At 49.4% G+C, this 21773-nt stretch overlaps 2 protein-coding genes across 4 annotated transcripts; one reads left to right on the forward strand and one right to left on the reverse strand.

The window, feature by feature from the left end:
- Positions 1–4923: 4923 nt before the first annotated feature.
- Positions 4924–7469, forward strand: LOC125539617 (late embryogenesis abundant protein At5g17165). Its single transcript, XM_048703113.2, has 2 exons — positions 4924–5135; positions 6927–7469. The coding sequence occupies exons 1-2, from the start codon at positions 5047–5049 to the stop codon at positions 7195–7197; spliced, it is 360 nt and encodes a 119-aa protein (XP_048559070.2). The 5' UTR covers positions 4924–5046; the 3' UTR covers positions 7198–7469.
- Positions 7470–13954: 6485 nt separating this feature from the next.
- LOC125539618 (uncharacterized) lies at positions 13955–20677 on the reverse strand. Of its 3 annotated transcripts, none has more exons than XM_087544829.1 (12): positions 20426–20677; positions 19561–20335; positions 19347–19448; positions 18914–19243; positions 18369–18824; positions 18141–18287; positions 17759–18031; positions 17352–17639; positions 17105–17245; positions 16844–16993; positions 14456–16755; positions 13955–14356 (listed from the first exon to the last, which is right to left on the reverse strand). In XM_087544829.1, exons 1-12 carry the CDS (start codon positions 20537–20539, stop codon positions 14174–14176), a joined length of 5259 nt encoding a protein of 1752 aa, XP_087400955.1. In that variant the 5' UTR covers positions 20540–20677; the 3' UTR covers positions 13955–14173. The 3 variants fall into 3 exon arrangements, with proteins under 3 accessions (XP_087400955.1, XP_048559071.2, XP_087400954.1); XM_048703114.2 differs by having other exon boundaries at positions 17352–17636; positions 18141–18290; positions 20426–20675; XM_087544828.1 differs by having other exon boundaries at positions 18141–18290; positions 20426–20675.
- Positions 20678–21773: the final 1096 nt, after the last annotated feature.

Raw genomic sequence — 21773 nt, forward strand, 5'->3', positions numbered from 1 at the left:
GTCAGGTAAGATCCTGGGAAAAGACCTGTGGGTTAGGGCCCACTCAAAATAAGCACCGTTGAAAAGATTTACAAGAGAGGTTGCACCGGTTGAATTAAATGACTTGAATGAGATAACAACCTCAAGATATCTTGAGCACTCCGGGACAATAGAATAGCGAGAGGTGGATTATTATGAGGTGCAACGGTATGAGAAAAACATTGAAATACGGAAAAGAATATGATCAACACCGAAAGCTTGAATTGGTTCCACCGGAGAAGAAAAGAATGAAGAATGATGAACTAGAAACTTCGTTAGCATCTTCATGAGCATCACCGGATAAGAAAATTGACGAAAAAGAATGGGGAGACTTCACATGAATAAAAGGATACTTGAATAAGAAATCTGAATCCTGGGAGAAAACAAGGGAGGGAGGGTGGGAGAAAACAAAGACAATCTAGAATAGATGAAACGAACATCGTTAAGAAGAACTGATACTTGATCTTGCGGTTGTTGAAATGATCGGATCCACTTGAAGAGAAGTACACCGGTTGAGAAGAAATTGAAATGACAACTCGATTATCAAGAAGGATAAGTATTCGCATAGGAGTATGAGAATACCGCTTAGGAAAAGGTATGGAATCAACATTTGACTTCGAAGCAACTCGAATACCACAACTCAAAACAAAAACAAAGGGTTGGCTTGCAGAATAAGCCGGAACAAACATATGATAGAGATTTCGTCCGAAGTTTTCGTGGTGGGGCCTACACGGGCTCGATCGTACAGCACCATCATGTACAAGGCAGTGCACATGACATACGAAGCGTCCCCGAGTCGGCATAGCCAAGGACTCTTTAAGACACAACGAGACCACTGTAAAATCGACCGTGAATAGGCGAACCACTAGACGTCGAACCCCAATGTCATATCATAGATCTGTCGGAAAGAAATCCTAAGAGCTACTTGAATTCCCACCTATGAAACTCCCGAAATTTTCCGGTTATGCAATCAGGTGTTGGGGATACAGGGGAAGCATAATATCTCACCCAAACTAGCAAATCCTACATCCAGTTGTATCCATCCTTCAACACATAACCAAGAAACCTTCGGAAATCATCTACCTCAACCTTCGAAAAGCATCCGTTATACCAGTTATGGCGATACTCCCGAACTCCCGCCCCAGTACTGGGTGGCGTCGAGGTTATCTCACCAACGAACTGCATAAAAGAGATTTTCGATGTCGCGAACATATCTCAAGTATACCAGAATTGCAACGATAAAATTGTGACGACAACACCTCGGAGCTCAACTCCTCGGGACACTGCCACAACCCCAAAAGACAGGAGGCACCAAGAACAATGTTCTCGTCACAAAACCATCAGAACAAATCCAAGATACTCGCGTGATCCTAAATTTTTTTGTGAAATTTGAGAAGAGAAGAGTCAAAACTCTACGTCAGGATGCCTCACCAGAGCGACGAAGGGACTGGGGAGTAAAAGAATTCCTAAGCTCTCCGATATATAATTCCTAAGGACTCAAAACATTTTTCTAGACACAACTCGGCTGCTAAAAACGATCAAGCAATGGGGGCTCCTAAGGTCGGGGAAGGCTCTGATACCAACTTATAACACCCTCGATGCGACTATATCTCCCAAGTCGCAGGGCGGCGCGCTCCGGCGAAGGTTGCAGGCGAGGTCGCCGGCGGAGAGACGCTAGGCGGCGGAGGCGCGGATCGAGGGGCTCCTCCCCTCGACCGGCTACGGGAGCGAGGAGGCGCGGGGTGCCTGCGGGCGGCGGCGGAGATCCGGGCTCGCGCGGGCCCCGGATGGGCTCCGCGGGCCGGCGGCGAAGTGGGGCGACGCGGAAGCCGGCTGGGACAGGTGGCGGCGGAAATCGGTTGCATAATATCTCGATGATATTTGATTGTGTGAAATATAAATATCTTAATTAATACCGGGTGAACTAAAATTTGAAATACATATATTTATTGTATTTGATTATTTACAGTTTTAAAATAGTTACTGAACATAAAGTACAATAATAGAATGAAAAATATTTTCTCATGCATGGTTGCACATGATGGTGAGTCTTTTTTCCATGCATGCTTGCATGTTGAGGGGACCTTATCCCAAACATAATTGTGTGGTGATATGACATGCTTACAATGTTGAGATAAATAAGTTTATGATGATTATTCTCTTAGGTATATCAGGCTATAGTATGGGTTGCAAAAGTGATGAAGATGGCTTTGACTCTTGCCATGCAAACTCAACGATGATGTTGGAGCGGCAGGTCATGGATGCCGCATCATTTTGGTGTAGTTGCCTAGTTTGATCTTGTATTTTTGGATGAGTTGCTTTGTTTTTCCCTAACAGGTTATGACTATAAGTTATGTATTATGTTTCAGCGGTAGTAGATTTTCTCCCCACAGTAAGTGTTCCGATAAGTTCAAAAAAAAGTGTTCCAACGACGAGCATTTGTATGTGTTTCCTAGTAGTATCCCAACTCACTTCTCTCTCTTATCCGTCGTCCATTTGTTGTTTGTGTAAGATTGGATATTTCATCATGCAAGTATTAGAAACTAATACATTCATTTTGCATCAAATTATCTACTGTTATTTACGCAATTTCAATGTTATGTTCCACAATATGATGCAATTCTAATGCCTTAAATTGCAAGATATATCAAAGGAGGGAGATTACCAGCAGCTGAAAATCTGACCCGAAAAAGTGACAACAGACATAGCAATTCTCCGGAACTCAAACTGACGCGGATTTTTTGGATAATTATTTTAGAATATATTAAAACATTGGAGCAAAAAATATGCCTGAGGGGCCCCACCAGCCAGCAACATCGGCAGGTGGCGCGGCCACCCCCACTTGGCCATGTGGGGCACTGGTGGCTCCCCTCCCGACGTCCTTCTCCTATATGAAACCATTTACCCTAAAAGGAAAATAGAGAGAAGTCCATATAACAACCTCGAACTACCTTCAAAGTCTAAAACACAAATCTGAACTATGAGACCGTCTGATTTACAACTCTCAACTTTCAAAACCGAACAAATAACAACCTTGGGCTAGTTTTTGACATGTTGTAGGGGAAAAGAGCGTGGCAGCGGAGGAGAAGGTTGGAGGGGAAAAGGAGAATGGAGGAGGGCAGTGCAGGTACCGGGGCTCGCCGGCAAACGGCGGGATCCAACGGGCGTGGCGCGATGCTCGCGTGCTCGCGTCTTCCGCGAGGTTGGGTGACGCCTCGGGCTGCTGTTCATTATTTTTTTGCTTTGTTATTCATCTGACTAGGATGTTGATTTGTCAAAACCAGTCAAAAAATAGGTCAGGGGTGTTATTTGTCCAGGCTTGAAAGTTGAGGTTGTAAATTAGACGGTTTCGTAGTTCAGAGTTGTGTTTTAGACTTTAACGGTAGTTCGAGGTTGTAATATAGACTTCTCTAAAAAAATATAGAGAAGACTTTCAGGACCAGCCGCTGCCGTTTCGAGGCGAATACAGAGGTGGAGAACTTTTGCTCTCTGGCGGAGCGACTCTGCCGGGGAAACTTCCCTTCGAAAGTGGGAAAATCGAAGCCATCGTCATCACCAATGTTCCTCTCATCATGAGAGGCCTCGGCTTCATCAACATCTTCACTAACACTATCTCATCTAAAAACTTTAGTTTCTCTCTTGTGTTCTCAAACATCAGACTGGTACATGGGGTGCTAGTAGCGTTGATTACATCTATAGTTGATGCTAATATGTTTACTTGGTGGAAGATCATTATATTTAGATTTTTGATTGCATATTTATATCCATTGAACATTTGGCAAATCCGGCCAGGAAAGGAAAAAATGGACATACAACAAATTCTACTGTTTCGAAACTGGTAAACATATAGGCTTCCTTTGGTTCATAGGATTGAAAAATCATAGGAATAGGAAAGTCATAGGAAATGGGATGACATGCATCTCAAATCCTATGCATAGGAATAGAAAATGAGATGCCCTTTGATTCACATCATAGGATTTTTTCCATTGACTCTAGGCTAATGTTTATTTTCCTATGAAATGTGGAGGATAGGAAGAATTCCTCCATAGGAATAGGATTTCATTCCTACAAATCAAAGAGCTCTGAAGGAATTTTTCCTATAGAAATCCTATCCTATGAAAATCCTACAAAATTCCTCCAAACCAAAGGAGGCCATAGCAGTTTGGCTCTTCATAGGAAAAGAACAAGAAAAAGAGAATAAAAAAACAAGAAACCCCCTACGAAATCAAACGGTGAAACACAGCTGATGCGAATGGAATCCCCAAGGATGCAGTCCCATCATGGAGAGCGATGCGTTGGCCGCTGGCGGGCACACACAACCAGAGTCTCCACGCTGAGAGATGCATTTCATTGGTATGTAAAAAAACGTCTTATATTTGAAGTCGAAGGAGGTACTCCCTCCGTTCGGAATTACTTGTCTTGGATATGGATGTATCTAGAACTAAAATACATCTAGATACATCCATTTCTGCAACAAGTAATTTCGAATGGAGAGATTACATCCCAAAGTACAGATGACGATTGAATTAGTTGAGCTATGCCAAGATCAAGACCAAATCACTTTAAAAACAAGATTACTATCAAAACAATTATTTTTTGTTGTTGCGGAATACGATCGTCAAAACGACTAATCGCCGTGTGGTCTCTTTCGGCCGGTCATGACCGGCGTGTGATCCGGCGCGTACGCACACGATACGTGCATGACTACTCGCGGCATGGCTAGCACCCGCAAAAAAAATGATATTGTTAGACATTTTTTCTTTTTGAGAAAACGGCGTGCAGTTTGTTGGCCTGTGCCGATCGCAATTAGCAGCACACAGGGTTGCCGTCAGCACGGCTGCTCCCTGGCTAATCGCCCCTGGTATTCCTTGCTTGCCCCCTCGGCCGGGTGCCGCTATAAATACCCGGCAGAGCGGTGCGGAACTGAGGAGTCCATCCACACACACACACTCTCTTCGCTCAACCGTCTCGGAGCAGAGGCTCTCCCTTCACCTTCGTCTTCCTCCCTCTCGGCAGTTCGACCTTTGCATGGCAGCAGTGGCTAGCTCCAAGGGGCGGGTGATCGCTGGGAGCCTCGTGGCGCGCGTCCTCGCCGGCAAGGCCAACGCCTCCCCGAGGTATGCTCACATGCCTCCTGTGAGCCGCCCGTGAAAAACAGACTAGTACATGTTCCAAGTAAATCAGTTCTACTACTGCTACTCTAGCTGCAAGATCTTGTTCTTGTTCTCATGGAGATTCGTAGTAGTTACTAGTTCTTGTAGCGTGCTCTCGCCTGCCGCTGGTACTGCTTCTCACATAATTTTCCCCCACGCAAGTGTTATCTCGCTCTCTGAATGATTAGCCCCTGTTCTGTGAATCGGCGTTGGGGGGTATGCACCATGCTAAAACTTGCAAGACATTTTCCAACCCAAAGATAGAAAGATTGTGTGTCTTCTTCAGTTTCTTCTTTATAACGTCCTCGCCGCTCTGGAAATAATCATAAACCTCTTTATAAAGCAGGGCAGAAATGCCTTTTTCTCTCTCTAAAAAAAGTTTCAGTTTCACAAACTTGTTTAGTCCCTTGGAAACAGGATTCATCTCCTGCCCATACGCGTCAACGATCTGTGGCAGCACAGCCACAGGATGCCTAGATGAATCTGCCGCCCACGGGAGAGCTCCACCACACAAGGACACGGAGAAGGATGGATAGATCCATGGAGATATTTCCCCCTTGCCGGAGATGGATGGGAAAAAGGCCAAAACATCACCGGAGCCTCGGCGAGGAAGGGACGGTGGAAGGATATTTGTTGCTCCTTGTACTCCAGTAGTACTACTTGTTCACAGTGCGCGCAGCCAATGGGGCGCGTCGCTCTCGTCGGTGGTTTCTATCGGGGAGATTTTTTCACGGTGGCGAACGAATGGGAGGACGGGTTGGTGCGCGGTGGCTGTCCACCCGCCATCTGCCCTCCCTCCCTTGGTTTTTACTCCACGGGACGGGTGAGGTGGGGTGGGGCAGGGCAGGCGCGAGGAGAGCTTTTTTATTTTTCTTTTTGCCTTTTGCGATGGTGGTGGCGCCCACGGAGGTGCCGTCAGATCCAGGGGCAGATGAGCCAGCCCCTGTACGGTTCCGCTCCCTTTCGTTGCGGGTCGCCTTCTTCCGGAGAGGTTCCGGATCTGAACCATCCGGCGGGGGCCCGTCCGGCGACGCGTCGTCGATCGGGACGGCCTGGTCCTGGGGTGTACGGGGTGCTGGGTGCACGTACACGCTAGGGTGAGTAGGATGATGCCTCCGGTCTTATCCACACGACGAGACCCGCACCCACCGACGACGCCTCCTCCTGCCTTGGCCGTCGTGCCGCTCCACCTTCTCCCACCACCTCGCCATCACTTCTTTGCTGACCCCAGCCCCAGGTGGGCGTGGCCCGAACGGCATGCTTCCTGCCTTCATGCGCCATGGCCACGCTCTAGGTGCCCGGGACGAAAGGTTGTTGGAAGAAACGCATGCAAAGGGTACCACACTTTGTGGTCTGCGCTGCCCACGGAAGCAGAGGAAAATGGGAGGGGGAAAGAGTTAACTTAATGGCGAACGGACAGCGATCAGGCCAGGATATAAACTTTTTTTACAGAAAGAAAATCTTGACGCTCACTTGTTGGTTGCCCTATTGCTAGTCAATGCAATGGCTTCATCAGCCGATGCAGTGACGGTGTGATGTGTACGTGTATTGTTTCATTTCACCATTGTTCGTTCTTCGCATCATGATTAGATGTGGAACCCTAAGGTCCTGTTCATATGTTACTGTCAAGTCAACGTGGTACCATAATACACGCTCAGAAAAACAGGCACGCAAACGTGGTAGTACCGTTGTTACACAAGCAGCCCAACGACCTTCATTAACCAACGGTCCGGTTTTGGTGTTTGTGTTTCGCAGGAGGGCGGTGCACGCGTCGGCCTACGACAAGAACGTGGACGAGCAGGTGCGCCCGGCCTTCGTGCCGGACGATGTGATCGGCGGCGCCGGGAGCCCAGACAAGTACTGGGGCCCTCACCCAACCACCGGCGTCTTCGGCCCCGCCGCGGTCGACCCCAAGCTGGCCGCCAGCCTCGCGCCGGCCAGCGCCGCCAAGGGCGGCCCCTCCGTGCTGGACCAGAAGGTGTGGTTCCGCCCGCTCGAGGACGTCGAGAAGCCCCCCGTCGCCTGATCGCCGGCGACGACCAGTCGATCATAGCCCAGCTCGACATCTCTATCACTCCGCTTAGCTGGGCTCGACGACCTACCTAATTATAGTCTACAGTGGTGTGCTCGTGCTATAGTAAGTACAGACAATGGCAGGCACCGGAACCGGTAGTAGTAATGCGGTGTTGCTGCCCGGAATAAGAGCGAGCAGAAGATGTGTGATGGTGATGATGACAGTAATGTTGTTGGCTGTGATGTACCCCCGTCTTGAACCAGTACTATTGCAAGTGTTTGGTACCCGCTGCGTCTCTTGATGTTGCAAATTCTGCTCTTTTGGGGCCGTTCTCTGTCAGGCATTCAGCATGACAGTGACTTGAACGCCACCTTCTGGCCGAATTGCATCTGAATCAAGGAAAAAAAGTAGCGCGCTATACAAAATAGGTTCACCTCTGAAAATATGCTATTAACGAGACATTGCACACTGATTAATTTAGCGAGACAATTCTCTATACGTTGTGCTATTAGCAGCGCTATAGCTCGTTATTTTTTCTGGTGATCTGAACCGTGTTTGATCAACGTCTTTCACGCTGTGAATTGTCGTGCAGTCGAGACACGTCTGCTCGGCAGCCATTCCGAATAAAGATGGTGTTAATGGTTCAGCTGTGTGGGGCGCCTCGACGCCGACAGCCATGTGATTCATGTTCTTTCTCCGTGGGTATCCAGTGTTGAGATTCATTTTAGAAGGGCGTATGTTTTGCAGACACAAAAAAAGAGTTAGAAAGTAGTGGAAGAAGAGCCACATGAGTCAGTGAACCTTCTTTGCAGACACTAAAAAGGATTTTATTTGCTGATCAATTGTAAACGCTGACATGAATACACAATTGATTCAGTACTCCTGTTTGACACAGCCACAGACAACAACTAAAAAAGCAGTCATACATCAGCTATAAGCAACAGGTGATGATATCTGAATACATTGGGCAAATCAGCTACGAGTACTCTAGCACTCTAGAATGTGTCAAATTGGAGATATTGGCAATGTTTTCTTTTTGTAGGGGGGAGGGGTTTTTGAAAGGGACCTGAATTACATTTTGGCCCGTGTCTGATGAACGCGTCTCTGGTCTGAATCTTTAGTGGTCGAGACTAAGCCATCGCCAACTTTTCCCAATAATTACGGCGTTTCTACAACCATGTGGTATCCACTGCAACTGCAGAGATACAGTTTAGAATGTTCTAAATAACTAGGTCGGTGTTCCAAGCTTAGGTTCGGGAGGACACACAAGACTTGTTATGGCACCATCTCAGCACTCAGAAATCACAGCTAACACAACAGGCCATGGTACGAGAACCTTTCGTGCAAATCAGCTGCGAACATGTAACTGATAAAAGTTCAGAACAAGAACCAGCCAAAAAAAGAAAAAAAAAAGAGGGATGACGATGACAAATGGTGTTGGTGGCTGTGATGTACTCCCAGCCTTCGGGGGTTGGTTTTGGGGTGCAACTTGCAAGCAGTCTCCCTCAGGCATTCTGTATTGGTGTGGACCTGAATATAACGTGTCTGAACTTTATTTGGACGGTGTTTGATCGACGTGTTTGCTCATGCCATGAACTGTTTCTGTGGTTCAGACCCGTCTGCCGGGCAGCATTCCTGAATAAAGATGGCGTCCATGACCCAGCCGTGTGGCGCGCCTTCGACGGGGAGGGTCATGTGGATTCACACCTGCGTTGGTTGTGGTTCTTCCTAGACGACGTTCATGCTCTGTCAGGCATTCAGTGTTGATAGACAGGGACATGAACACAACGTGACTGAATTTTATCTGGGTGATGTTTGATCAACGTGTCTCTCATGATCTGAATTGTTTCCGTGGCCCGGACACATCTGCCGGTCAGAATTTCTGAATTAAGATGGTGTTCGTTCATGATTCAGCAGTGTGGGGGCGCCTCGACGTCGACGTTGGACAGTCATGTGGAATCCGGTGTTGAGATTCGATTCAGATGGGTGTCCAGTTTACTTTTGGGAATTTTGCGTGCAGACTTTTTGCCGAAAAAGAAAGATTCTGAATCCTTCCGTGATATCTGTTCTGAAGGTGGTAGTAGAAGAGCAGCAGTGAACCTGTCATTGCAGATACCAGAAAATACTTTATTTGCCAAGGCAATGTGGAGATGTCATGCTAATCAATTATAAAAACTGGCATTAATATGTAATTGATGGTTTGACACAGCGGCGGAGCACTAACAGAGCACCCATATAAAATCAGCTAAATGAAAGCGAACATATTGTCGGGCAGATCAGATAAAATACTTCTAATAGAAACTGAGCTTATTCCTGTAAACTGGAGATTTTCCATTTCAAAATTTTCCGATGATCTTGGTTTTGGTTTGCCAGGGACTTGAATACCTTGTCTCTAAACTGCGTTTGGCCGGTGTTTGACCAACGTGTCGCATGCTCTAAAATGTTGGATTGGACTGCGGGACATCGACATCGATGGCCATGCAGTTTCACAATTCTTTGGAGTGGCTCACGAATTTATGAGTTCAGTTTAGCTTGAGGAGGAGGCAGAAGCTTCTGAATCCAGCACCAGTGGTCTGTTCTGAATTAGTGGAGGAAGAACAGCTTTTCTTACAGAGCCATTGCTGATCCAAAACAAGTACTGAGTGATATGAAAGTGTGTCACTGGCACGAGGTCATAACACTAACAGATCACTTAGAAAGTCATAGTGCAAAATCAGCTACAAACACTGCTATTGGCACAAAGGTTTTATTTGCCACTAAAAAAAGTACTGTGCTAATCAGTTATGATCACACTGTCTGATACTCGCATCTGACAAGATGTCAGAACTCCAAGAAACCACTGCAAATCTGCTACAACCACCAGTCATGTCTGGTAGGTGTTTGATCAACGCGTCTCTGATGTGAATCGTTGTGTGGTCGAGAGCCTCGACGACCCTTCTGCCGGGCAGCATTTCTGAATAAAGATGTAGCTCATGCATGATTCAGCAGTGTGGGGACGCCTCGACATCGACAGACGACAGTCATGTGAATTCATACCTGGGTTTCCAGTATTCAGATTCTTTGGAGAGCACTTTCGCAAATTTGCCAGTTTGTCTTGCAGTTTTCAGAAGGGTTATTATTCACTATTCAGGAATGCGTGGCTTTCTGTTTAGTTTTGCGAGGACTTGCCTATCCACCCGGTAAAAATCTCCAGGCCATCAGAACTTCTGAATCCATCCCATTTCCGAAAGCAATCCCTATATAAACATTGAACTTCATTGCAAGATAGAAAAAAAAGTTTTTATTTGCCAATTATACAATGAGCAAGTGCCCTTTCTATTGCCGTGCACTTGACAGGTACTGAAGATCCTGACGAAACAAATTCAGAACAAAACACACAGATGAGACTATTTGTGGTACATTTGGAGCTTATAACTCGCCTCTCATGGACGGTGGCTATAGGGTACACTGCGTGAAGACATAGTTACTAGCTAAAGCAAAGCATGGTGAAAGTAAAGCGAGAAAACGACGTCCCTAGAAGGTAATTGAATATGGACTGAGGGTGGTTTCTTCAGTTAGTTACAGTTCAGTTTGACAGTTTCAGACTTCTCAGGGATCCATAGTATTGCTGGACCTGACATGAGCGAGCAAATTGGGGATGAACGACTCATACCCTCCGGTTGGCTAGGCCGACGCGGCGGTGGTGGCAGCATCCTGGGCGCTGTCGGTCATGGAGTCGATGCAGAGGCAGATGGAGAGGGGATGGATCAGGAGCAGTCGCGCCGAGACACTCCCTAAAAACCTTATCATTGTTTTCCTCGGCAGGATCTCGAACGACGGGGTTCCGAAGGCACCTGCTCTCCCGACCGACCGTGCATGTGATCGTCGGGATGGGATCGCCGGAAGCAACATAGTGAGAGGAACAGTAGATGACGGCTAGGGTTGTGCAAGGAGGGAGTGCGTAAGTTAGGGTTCACTCCATAGACCAGCGTCTCCTTATATAGGCCGTCGGATAGATGGGCTTGGGCTTAGGCCCACGACCGAGTCCGCGAACAACCCATGATCCAACGTCTCAGACAGTCGGCTCGGCTCATTCCTGCAACCCGCGGCGCGCGCGCGTCATTACTAGGCGTGACGAGGCGAGGCAGGCAGTGGAGGAGGAGGAGCGCGCGTGTACGACATCTCTTTCCAAGCTCTCAATGACAGGTGGTAGAGCAACCCTTATAATGGAGTTTCACTCTTACTATTGTGGCAGTATGGTACTAAACTTCCCATCACTTTCGATGCATCTAAATGGTTAGAAATTAATCAAGGATCATTGTCTTATATGAGCCGAAGTCCGTCTATAATCTAACCTACTCCTATTTCACGCAGCCACATATCACTAGCAAAGCGCTCATACATCAGCAAAACAACAAGAGATGAGATCTGAACAAACTGTGCAAATTGGCTACGTACTCTAATACTCTAGAATGAGTCTGCTGTGAGCCTGGTGTTGACATTGCTTTTTTTGGGGGTTGGTTTTGCCCTGTTGTGAGTCCGTGTCTGGAATTCTGCATTTGGCTTTTTTTGAACTGTGTGAATTTTGAGTGGTCGAGACTGATCTGTCGGCAGGCTCTTTCCCAATAAAGATGGCGTTTCGACAGCCATGTGGAATCATGCATCTTTTCGACGGGTATCCGGTGTAGAGATTCAGTTTAGAATGCTCTGAATAAATGCAACTGATACAAGAACGAGCAAAAAGAAATGTGGCCCTGATGTAGTCCCCATCCTTTGGGGGTTGGTTTCGGGGTGCAACTTGCAAGCAGCCTCCGTCGGGCATTCTGTATTGACGGGGACCTGAATATAATGTGACTGAATTTTATTTGGACGGTGTTTGATCAACGTGGCTCATGCCTCACGTAATGAACTGCTTGTGGTCCAGACCCGTCTGCCGGGCAGCATTTCCGAAAAATTATGGCTTGCATGATCCTTGGACGTCGAGAGTCATGTGGACTCGCACCAGCGTTGGTTGTGATTCATGTGGATTCATGCTCTATCAGGCATTCAGTGTTGACACAGACATGAACACAACGTGACTGAAGTTTTATCTGGGCGATGTTTGACAAACGTGTCTCTCATGCTCTGAATGGTTCCGTGGCCCAGACCCATCTGCCGGTCAGAATTTCTAAATAAGACGATGTTTTTCTTTTGAAACAGAGCAAAAGATTGGCCCCATGTATTAATTAAGAGAGAATAGAGTTTTGTTACATGGCCCGTGGCCCAAAACCAATTACATTAGGTCATTACTCTCCTGGCATGATCAACCCCAATTTTCTTGCCCCAGCGGCGACCCAAAGCTTTGTCTCACTCTTTATACCCTCGAGGAAGACCGTCGATGGAGTGCTCTTGTGGCGGAAGCCTCTTGTGTTTCTTTCATTCCATAAAGTCCAAGATGTGAGCATTATTAGCGAGCCCACGCACTTGCTATCTGGGATGGATTCATCGGACATGCCACCAATTCCTGATGTTTGGCTTTGGGTGCCATGTCGTAGTGTCCAAGTGATGAAGTTGTAACGAATCCTTGAGCAATCTCCAAATGCGAAGAGAGAACCGACATCTGAATAAGAGGTGGTCCGCCGATTCTTGCTCACGCTTGCATAGTGTGCACAGGCCACAATTTGGCCAACCTCTTTTGGCCAACCTATCTGTCGTCCATATCCGGTTTTGCATGGCCAACCACGTGAAGAACTTGACTTTTGGAGGGGCCCAAGCCTTCCAAGTCGTGTTCACCATCGGGGGTCTCACCGTACCCAGGAACTGCTATATGCGGATTCCGCCGAGTAGTGGCCACTAGCAGTGTGTTCCCACACAATGTCGTCATCCACATTTGCATTGAGTTGGAACCCATGGAGAAAGGCCCATAGCCAAACAAATTGCTGGAAGTGGTTGATGGTGAAGTTGGCCGAAAGTTTTATCTTGGAGACCCAAGCCTCGTCTTCCAAGGCTTCACGGACCTTTCAGTTTTTTCTTGTTGATTCCTCATAGATGAGGGGGGCAATGTCTTTTGGTTTCCGATCAAGAACCCAAGGGGAATCCAAAAAGGGGGCGTGCACCATCTCCAACAATGTCTTTTGGGTTCCAACTCAATGTATATACTCCCTCCTTTCCGGTTTATAGGGCTTATCTCAAAATTTTAGTTTTTCCATTTTATAAGCCTCAATTTGGTTGTTTCCCATCACATGTTCAGACTTCAAGGTGCATTAAATCATTGCATGCAAGTATTAAGAGAAAACTGACCAATGCATGCATTCGTAAACATAATTTTTTTAGGAAGACAAGAGCATTAATTGGGTGCTTTTGCAAACTATAAAAAATATTCCACCACTCATCATCTATCTTGGTTGGTGAGATTTTTAAATTGAGCCTTATAAACCAGAAAGGAGGGAGTATAGAATCTTATAAGTCAAGGTCCACATGGATTCCCCATCCCAACGAAAAGACATTGCCCCCCAGCAAATTCGAACCATGGCCATCGTAGACTGAGAGCCCTAGCAAATTTGTAACTACATCTGTACTAAGAATCTCATCAAGTTTGAAAAACCTTCAAACCGCTGAATAGGCTAATCTCACCAAGTATGTAGTGAACTGCAGCTAGGTCGCTGATTTAATCAAGGCACCTCTGGTGGCCATGTTATCAATCTTCCATTTTTTGAACTGAAAGTGGCCAGATACGTTGAGTTGAGTGACACAGATAAGCAACAAACACTCTGATATATGTAACTGTCACCACTTAGAAGTAAGCTAAAACAATCACTCTGATACAAGTTCAGAACACGACAAGAGTCGACTAAAAAATACAGCCAAATCTTCTCACGCTCTGCCGGCGAACGCGCAAAGTAACAGCACAAGAACGCACGCAGATAAGTTAGGATCAAGGGGGTTGGAGAAACCATGGTTTCTCAACCAAATCTTCTGACACGAAGTGCTGGAGTTCATTCAGTGAGCACCCAAGTTAGATAATCAATCATCAGCACGCGTTCTCGTCGAGCCTGCCAAGGCGCACCCTGCTCCGTTCTCTGTTCTGCGTTTTCGACGCCGAGTTCTGGTCCAGCCTGCCGAGGGGCACCCTGTTGTGCTCCCTCTTCTGCGACTTGGACGCCGAGTTCTCGTCCAGCCTGCCGAGGGGCGCCCTAGTTGTTGGCTCTCTGTTCTGCATTTCAAACGCCAAGATCGTCAGTACACAAAAACATACACTTGAGCATACATATTATTAGCACATATAGATAGATGGAGGCGATTTGGTGGTTACCTTCTGAGCATTGAGCTTCTCCTTGAGCTTCAGCCTGAGCCTCCTCAGGCTAAGCGTGTCCAGCGGCTTCTTCCCTTCCTTCACTTCAAATATTGGGTGGATGGAAAATTGATCCACTGGCTTCTTCTCCAGGTCTTGTGCCACTGCAGCCTTCTCCTTGAGCTGGACCCTAAGCTTCCTCAGGCTCAGGCTGCCCAATGCTTCAGATTCATTGCCCTCCTCCTTCACTTCCTTCTCTCTTTCCATCGCCACAGGCTCAGTAACGTTCTTCTCAGCGGCAGCTTCAGGCACCGTTGTTGCCTCCACGGTGACTGAGTCCATGGACAGGAACTTGGTGGCATCCTCGAACAGGCCTGCGAACAGCGGGGAAATGACCTGGCCGCTGCAGTCTCCGGCAGCGTCGAACACCGGCGAGCGGTCGCCGGCGAAAGCGCTCTCCTTGACTGCCCATTCGTCGTCTGTCACTGTGGCCTGCGAGAGGTAGTCGACGGTCACCACTTCCTTGGCAGCGTCGACCACCGGTGTGAGGTTACCGGTGGAAAAAGCACACTCCCTGGCTGCCCACTCGTCATCAGTCACCGTGGCCTGCGACAGGAGCACCTCCTCCACCTTCTCGTCCATGGTGGCCACCACTCTATCCTCTTCAACGGACACATCTGCAAGGCCGCCCTTGACTGCACCCTCATCGTCAGTTACCGTGGCTTGCGACAGGTACTCGACGGTGACCACCTGTACAGCGCCCTCAAACATTGTGGCTGAGCTGAGTGGCACGTCGTCGGCGGCCACCACGCCGCCGTCGTCCTCCTCGACGGGCACATTTGTCAGCTCACCGGTGATGCCACTCTCCTCTGTCACAGTGGCCTCAACACTCTCCATCTTTGGCTCCTCTTCAACAGGCTCTTCTGTGTCATCAACAATCAGACCTTCCCCCTTGATTTCATGGGCCTTGGCTGCTCTGTGAAGCAGCAGCCAAGCAGCCAAGGTTGTTCGGTCTTCATCGTTCTCCTCCTCTTCAACAGACTTGTTATGCTGCAACTCATCAACAGCCACATCTTCCTTCTCATTGGTCTTGGCTGCGCTCTCAAGGAGAGCACCAAAGGTTGTTTGTACTTCATTCTCCTCCTCTTCAACAGCCTCATCCATGTCATGCTGCGCCTCACCAGCAACCAGATGATGATCCTTGTTCTCGTTGCACTTGGCTGCGCTCTGAAACAGAGCACCTAAGAATGGCACCTCATTCTCCTCAACAGACTCATCAACAACCAGATGTTCCTTGTTCTCACTGGACTTGGCTGCGCTCTGAAACAGGGCACCAAAGACAGCCATATCTTCCTCATTCTCCTCCTCTGCAGCACACTCATCCATGTTATAGTGCACCTCATCAACAACCAGTTGTTGTTCCTTGTTCTCATTTGTTTTGGCTGCGCTCTGGAACAGAGCACCAAGGATTGACACATCATTGTCCTCTTCAACAGCCACATCTCCCTTGTTCTGATTGGCTTTGGCTGCGCTCTGGAACAGAGCACCAAGGACTGAAACTTCATTGTCATCCTCTGCAGTAGCCTCATCCATGTCGTGCTGCAACTCTTCAACATCCTTGTACTCACTGGTTTTGGCTGCGCTCTGGAAAAGAGCACCAAAGAGCACTTCACTCTCCTCCTCTTCAACAGCCAGGTCTTCCTTCTCCTCATTGGCTTTGGCTGCACTCTGAAGCACTTCACTCTTCTTCTCAATGGCGGTGTCTGCATGGCAGGTGAAACCAACCACCAGGTCCTCCACAGCAGCCTCCTGCGGCACCGGTGAGTCCACGGGCACCATTTCGGTCTCTTCACTCGACTGATGAATCTGCTCAGCTTTGTCAGCGGCCTGAGCCGCCGACTCGGCAACGGGCACCATTTCTGTCTCTTCACTGGACTGATGAATCTCCTCAGCTTCCTCAGCGGTCTCTTCCACGGGCACCATCATTTCAGTCTCTTCAGTGGACTGATGCTCCTCAGCTTCCTCAGTGGCCTCACCGGATTCCGGTGCCATTTCAGTCTCTTCAGTGAACTGATGATCCTCGGCTTCCTCAGCGGCCTCACCGCCATGATGAATCTCAACGTCCAGTGGCCCCTCGCTGGAGACAGTTTCAGCCGGAAAATGGCCTTCCTCGTTAACAACATTCACCGGAGACTGCTCACACTGCTGGACATCGTCCTGCTGCTCTTCCACAGACGAAACAACCGTGCTGCAATCTTCTGCCACTGGTGCTGCTGTTTCTTCCACTAGTTCGGGACTGGTTTGCATATCCGTGGCTAACCCTGCAATTTCAGATAGTCAGACAAATAATTCAACGCTACAGATATGATGTAAGAAGCATCAATTTCAGAGAGGAAACACTTGTCTCACCTTCTTCTTCCTTAGCTTGTTCCTCAACTAGCTCGTTTTGCACCTCGTTCTGAGGACCCATGGCCTCTTCTTCCATTTCTTCAGTACCATCATCACTTCCCTCGTCTGAGGAAACCGCATGCACAGCAGTTTCCATGTCAGGGACGCAACCTTGATTGCAAATAAAATTCTCATCAGTTTCTAGTTTCAATTCGGGACATTGCAGCCACAGAAAAACGTGAAACAAGTTGCTACTGCAATGAAGGGATCAACGTGTCTCACCTTCGTCTTCCTGGCTCTGTTCCTCAATTAGCTCGTTTGCGTCCTCTTTGTGAAGATCCATGTCCTCTTCTTTCATTTCTTCAGTACCGCTGCCTCCCTCGTCTGAAGAGACCGGTGCGTGCACAGCAGTTTCCACCACACCTGATTGCAAACAAAATCCTCATCAAATTCAGATTTCGGGACACTACCGGAAACATGGGAGACGACGTATTAATTTCAAGTTGCTACTGAAGTCTCTCTCTCTCACCTTCGTCTTCCTGGCTCTGCTCTTCTTCTATTTCTTCAGTATCATCATTTTCCTCGACAGAGGAAACCGATTCCACACCCTCCTCTTCTTCTATTTCTTCAGTATCACCATCTTCCTCGGCAGGGGAAACCGGCGCAGTTTCCATAGCAGGCACATGCACATCACCCGCTTCTTCCTGGCTCTGCTCCTCAACCAGTAGCTCCTTCTGCTCTTCGTTCTGATGATGCATGGCCTCGTCTGAGGAAACCGGTGCAGGTACAGCAGTTTCCATATCAGGGGCATCACCTGCTGGCAAACAACATTCTTATACATTTCAGATATGACAGTCAGACACATCAATTTCAAGTAACAGAAAATATGGGGCACGCATCAATTTAAACTTTCAATTTCCATATCAGGGACATTACCTGTCTCACGTTCCTCTTCCTGGCTCTGTTCCTCAACTAGTGGCTCCTTTTGCTCACCGTTCTCAGGATCCACGGCCTCTTCTTCTATCTCTTCAGTATCATCATCTTCCTTGTCAGAGGAAACGGGTGCTGTTTCCATACCAGCCACACCACCTGCATCTTCCTGACACTGGTCCTCAACCAGCTTGTTTTGCTCTTCGTTCTGAAGATCCATGGCCTCCTTTTCCATTTTTTCAGTGGGCACAGCAGGTACAGCAGTTTCCATATCATCACCTGATTGCAAACAAAATCATCATCAGTTTCAGATAGGACATTGCAGCTACAGAAGGATTTCAAATTCCATTTTTAGGGACACGCATCAATTTCAAGTTCCATGTCTCACCTGTCTCAAGTTCCTCTTGCTTGTTCTGCTCCTCAACTAGCTCGTTTTGCTCCTCAGTCTGAGGATCCATGGCTGCTTCCATTGCTGCAGCATCATCAGCTCCCTCGTCAGAGGAAACCGGCGCAGGGGCAACAGTTTCGACAACAGCTGCTGCAAACATAATTTGCGTCAGGAGATGAATCTAACAGAGCAAGCAAATTTGATTGGGCGCAAGCTAACTGTTCTTACCTTGCTGGCATTGCTCTTCTTCCTCGTCTTGCTGCCCACCAGTCTTCTTCGCCGGAGCCCTCCTTGACGCCCGTCTTGTCTTGGGCACGGCTTCCTCGGCCACCGGAACCACTGTGGTCTGGCTCCGAGCGCGACGAGTGGCCCGAGCCGGCACGGCCTCCGCGGGCGCCTCCTCTGTCACGGTCTTGCTTGTTGCGGCCCTTCTCCTCGTAGCCGGAGCTGCCACAGGCTCGGCCCGTGGGCGCCCGCGGGCACCACGCCGCCCCACGGCAACGGCAGGCGATTTCTCTTCGTTCTGGTCTTGCCCAACACCCTCCTCCTTCTCCACCAGTGCTTCTTCTTCCTCAACCTGGTCCTGCGGATTCGTGGCTTCTTCCTCCATTTCTGCAGCATCACCAGCTGCTTCGTCGGCGGAAACCGGTGCAGGCGCAGCAGCTTTCGCATCAGAGGCAACGGCTGGTCGCAAACAAAATTCGCATCAGGCGATAAATCCAACAAAATTCGCAAGCAAATTGATTTGATTGAGGAAATCAAGCTGTTCTCACCTTGCTGGCCTTCCTCTTCCTGCTGCGCAGCAGTCTTCCTCGACGTCCGTCTTCCCTTAGGCGCCTCCTCAGCCACCGTGCTCTGGCTCCGAGCGCCACGGGTGGCCCGAGCCGGCACGGCCTCGGCTGCCGGAGCGTCAACCCATGTCACGGTCTTCCTTGTTGCAGCCTTTTTCCTCGTGGCCGGAGACGCCACAGCCTCGGGCCGTGCGCGTCGTCTGGCACCTCGCCGCCCCCCGCCAACGGCAGGAGATTCTTGCCTACCGTCCTCCTCCTTCTCCACCGGTGGCTCTTCTTGCACCTGTGCTGGTGTATCCGCGACCACTACCTCTGCGATTACAGATCTGAGAATCAGACACATAGTTCGGGACAAAACCTGGGACACGCATCAGTTTCAAGTTGCTACTGAAGTGGAGGGATCCGGCCGTCTCACCTTCGCCGTCATGGCTCTGTTCCTCAACCTCGTTGCGCTCCTCGTTCTGAGTATTCGTGGCATCTTCTTCCATTTCCGCAGTTTCCATATCAGAGGCGACAGCTGAATCATCGAATTAGGCAAAAATTAAAGATTTGAAAATGGATTTGGAAAGAATTAGGCAAGAATTAAACAGAACCAGAGAATCGATTTGGAAAGATTTGAAGCAAATTACCTTGTGCCCCCTTTCCTTCTTCTTCCTGCTGCGGACCAGTCTTGGTCGCCGCGGTCCGCCTCGACGCCCGTCTTGTCTTGGGCGCCTCTTCCTCGGCCACGGGCGCCGCCGTCGTCTGGCTCCGAGCGCGAGTGGCACGGGCCGGCACGGCCTCCGCAGCGGCATCCTCTGTCTCGGTCTTGCTTGCCGCAGCCCTTTTCCTCGTAGCCGGAGCCGCCACAGGCTCCGCAGGTGCATCCTCCGTCGCGGTCTCGCTTGCCGCAGCCCTTCTCCTCGTAGCCGGAGCAGCCACAGGCTCGACCCGTGCGCGCCCGCCGGCACCGCGTCCTCGCCCTCTTCCGCGACCGCGACCACGACCGCGCCCGGCGGCTGGGGCTTTCTCTTCCCCCTCTTCCTCGCTGTCCACCAGTAAGATGACCTCCAGGGAGATCTCCTGCTTCTTCCTCTTCTTCTCTTTCTCCTCCTCCTCCTGCTTCTTCCTCTTCTTCTCTTTCTCCTCTTCCTCCTGCCTCCTTTTCTCTTCTTCCTCCTCCTGCCTCCTTTTCTCTTCCTCCTCCTCCTGCTTCCTTTTCTCCTCTTCCTCCTCCTGCTTCCTCTTCGCCTCCTCCGCCTCCTGCTTCCTCTTGGTCTCCTCCGCCTCAGCCTGCTTCTTCTTCTCCTCCGCCTCCTGCTTCTTCGTCTTCTTCTTCTTCACCTCCTCCACAACCGCCTGAACCGCCGGCTTGGCCACTTCGACAACGACCGGCTGCTCGACGTACTCCTCGATCCCGTCGACCTACAAGGGCAAAACCCGCGATTCAGTCAAATCCAGCCGACGCCGACCCAGATCTGACGCGAGACGGTGACTCGAATGCCAAGAACTTACAGCGGGGAGCGCGGCGAGGGCGTCGGCGATGGCGGCGTTGCTGAGGTTGGCACGGACGCCGTTGCGCTTGGCCAGCGCCTGGAGGTCGCGGCGGGGGAGCGCGAGGAAGTCCATGCTCGCCGGCGGCCGGGTCCGTCTCCTAGCTTTACCTACCTCTCCTCGTCGGCCTCGGTCTCTGAAATCTTTGCTGGAGCGGCTGCGCGGAGGTGCGATTGGGAAACCGGAGGAATGGAGCGTCGGGGCTGGATTTAAAGGCGAAAAGTTCGGATTTTGAATTCGGGGCAGCCGACCGTTGGGCGGGTTGGTGGAGCGTCTCTCGGCCTCTCGTCTCCTCTCGCTGCCGACCGTTGGGGGTTGGAGCGTCCCGCCGCCTCTCTCACCGGACTCTCTCGCTGCGGATATGGTAGGGTACTTTAGTTTAAAAAATAAAAAATGGGGAGATAAAGGTCGGGTCATCTTTTTGGATCACACGCTGCACGTTGATTGTAGGGTACTACTTACTTCAAATCGTCGCCTCGTTGTTTGCTTGCCTTTACTCTCCTCGCCCGCCTCGGAATTGATTGGTAGCTTGTGTTAATTCAAGAGCAAATCTTATGTTAAAGAGTATACGGAGGGGCAAAATTTCATGTTTTGATCCTTCTGGCATACAAATTCAGGATCTGATCCCGGTTGAATTTTTTTTTTGGGATTTGACTTGATAAATTGAAGAGCAGCTGGATAGGCACGAAGTCTTTTTCGAAAGTGAAATGTTTGTAATTTTCTTTTTTGAATTGTTTGGATTGCTTAACACATGTGTCACGTGTGAAACGTTTGTAATTAGTTGACCGGCTGAAACTCGACCGGTCGCATCACGTGCTGCTTTTTTTGTTGGTCGAGGACGCCCCCTATGGGCCCGCGCACACAACAGCCTTATCCCGTCGTCCTCGTCTTCTTCCTTTTTCAGCCGGACCGTGTGGACCTTGAGCTGCTAACCCGACGGCCATGGAGGTTACTGAGAAACCGAGCTTCTGACACCGGCTAGCCGATAGCCGCGTGCCAGGGCGACGCCATGGCCATGCGCCATCCATCCCGGTCGTCATCCTCGGCACGACGACACAATCGCCAAGTGCGCCTTCCACCCCGTCGTCCTCCTTGCGCATGGCAATGCCTTGGCCGTGCTACAAGCTTAGGCTGCCATGGTGGAACCGACGATGAGCCGTGGTGACGAGACGAGACACTATTTTTGCTACAAGTCCAGGGAGGCCCGTGCTAGAACCGGCAATGTGTCATACTGGCACCAGTGGAAAATTTTGTTGGAGCCGGCTACAAAATTTGTTGCGCACCTGCATGACCCCATGCATCCCCAGCG

Source organism: Triticum urartu, chromosome 2A (assembly GCF_056163025.1).
Source record: "Triticum urartu cultivar PI428250 chromosome 2A, HENAU_Tu73, whole genome shotgun sequence".
Lineage (NCBI taxonomy): Eukaryota > Viridiplantae > Streptophyta > Magnoliopsida > Poales > Poaceae > Triticum > Triticum urartu.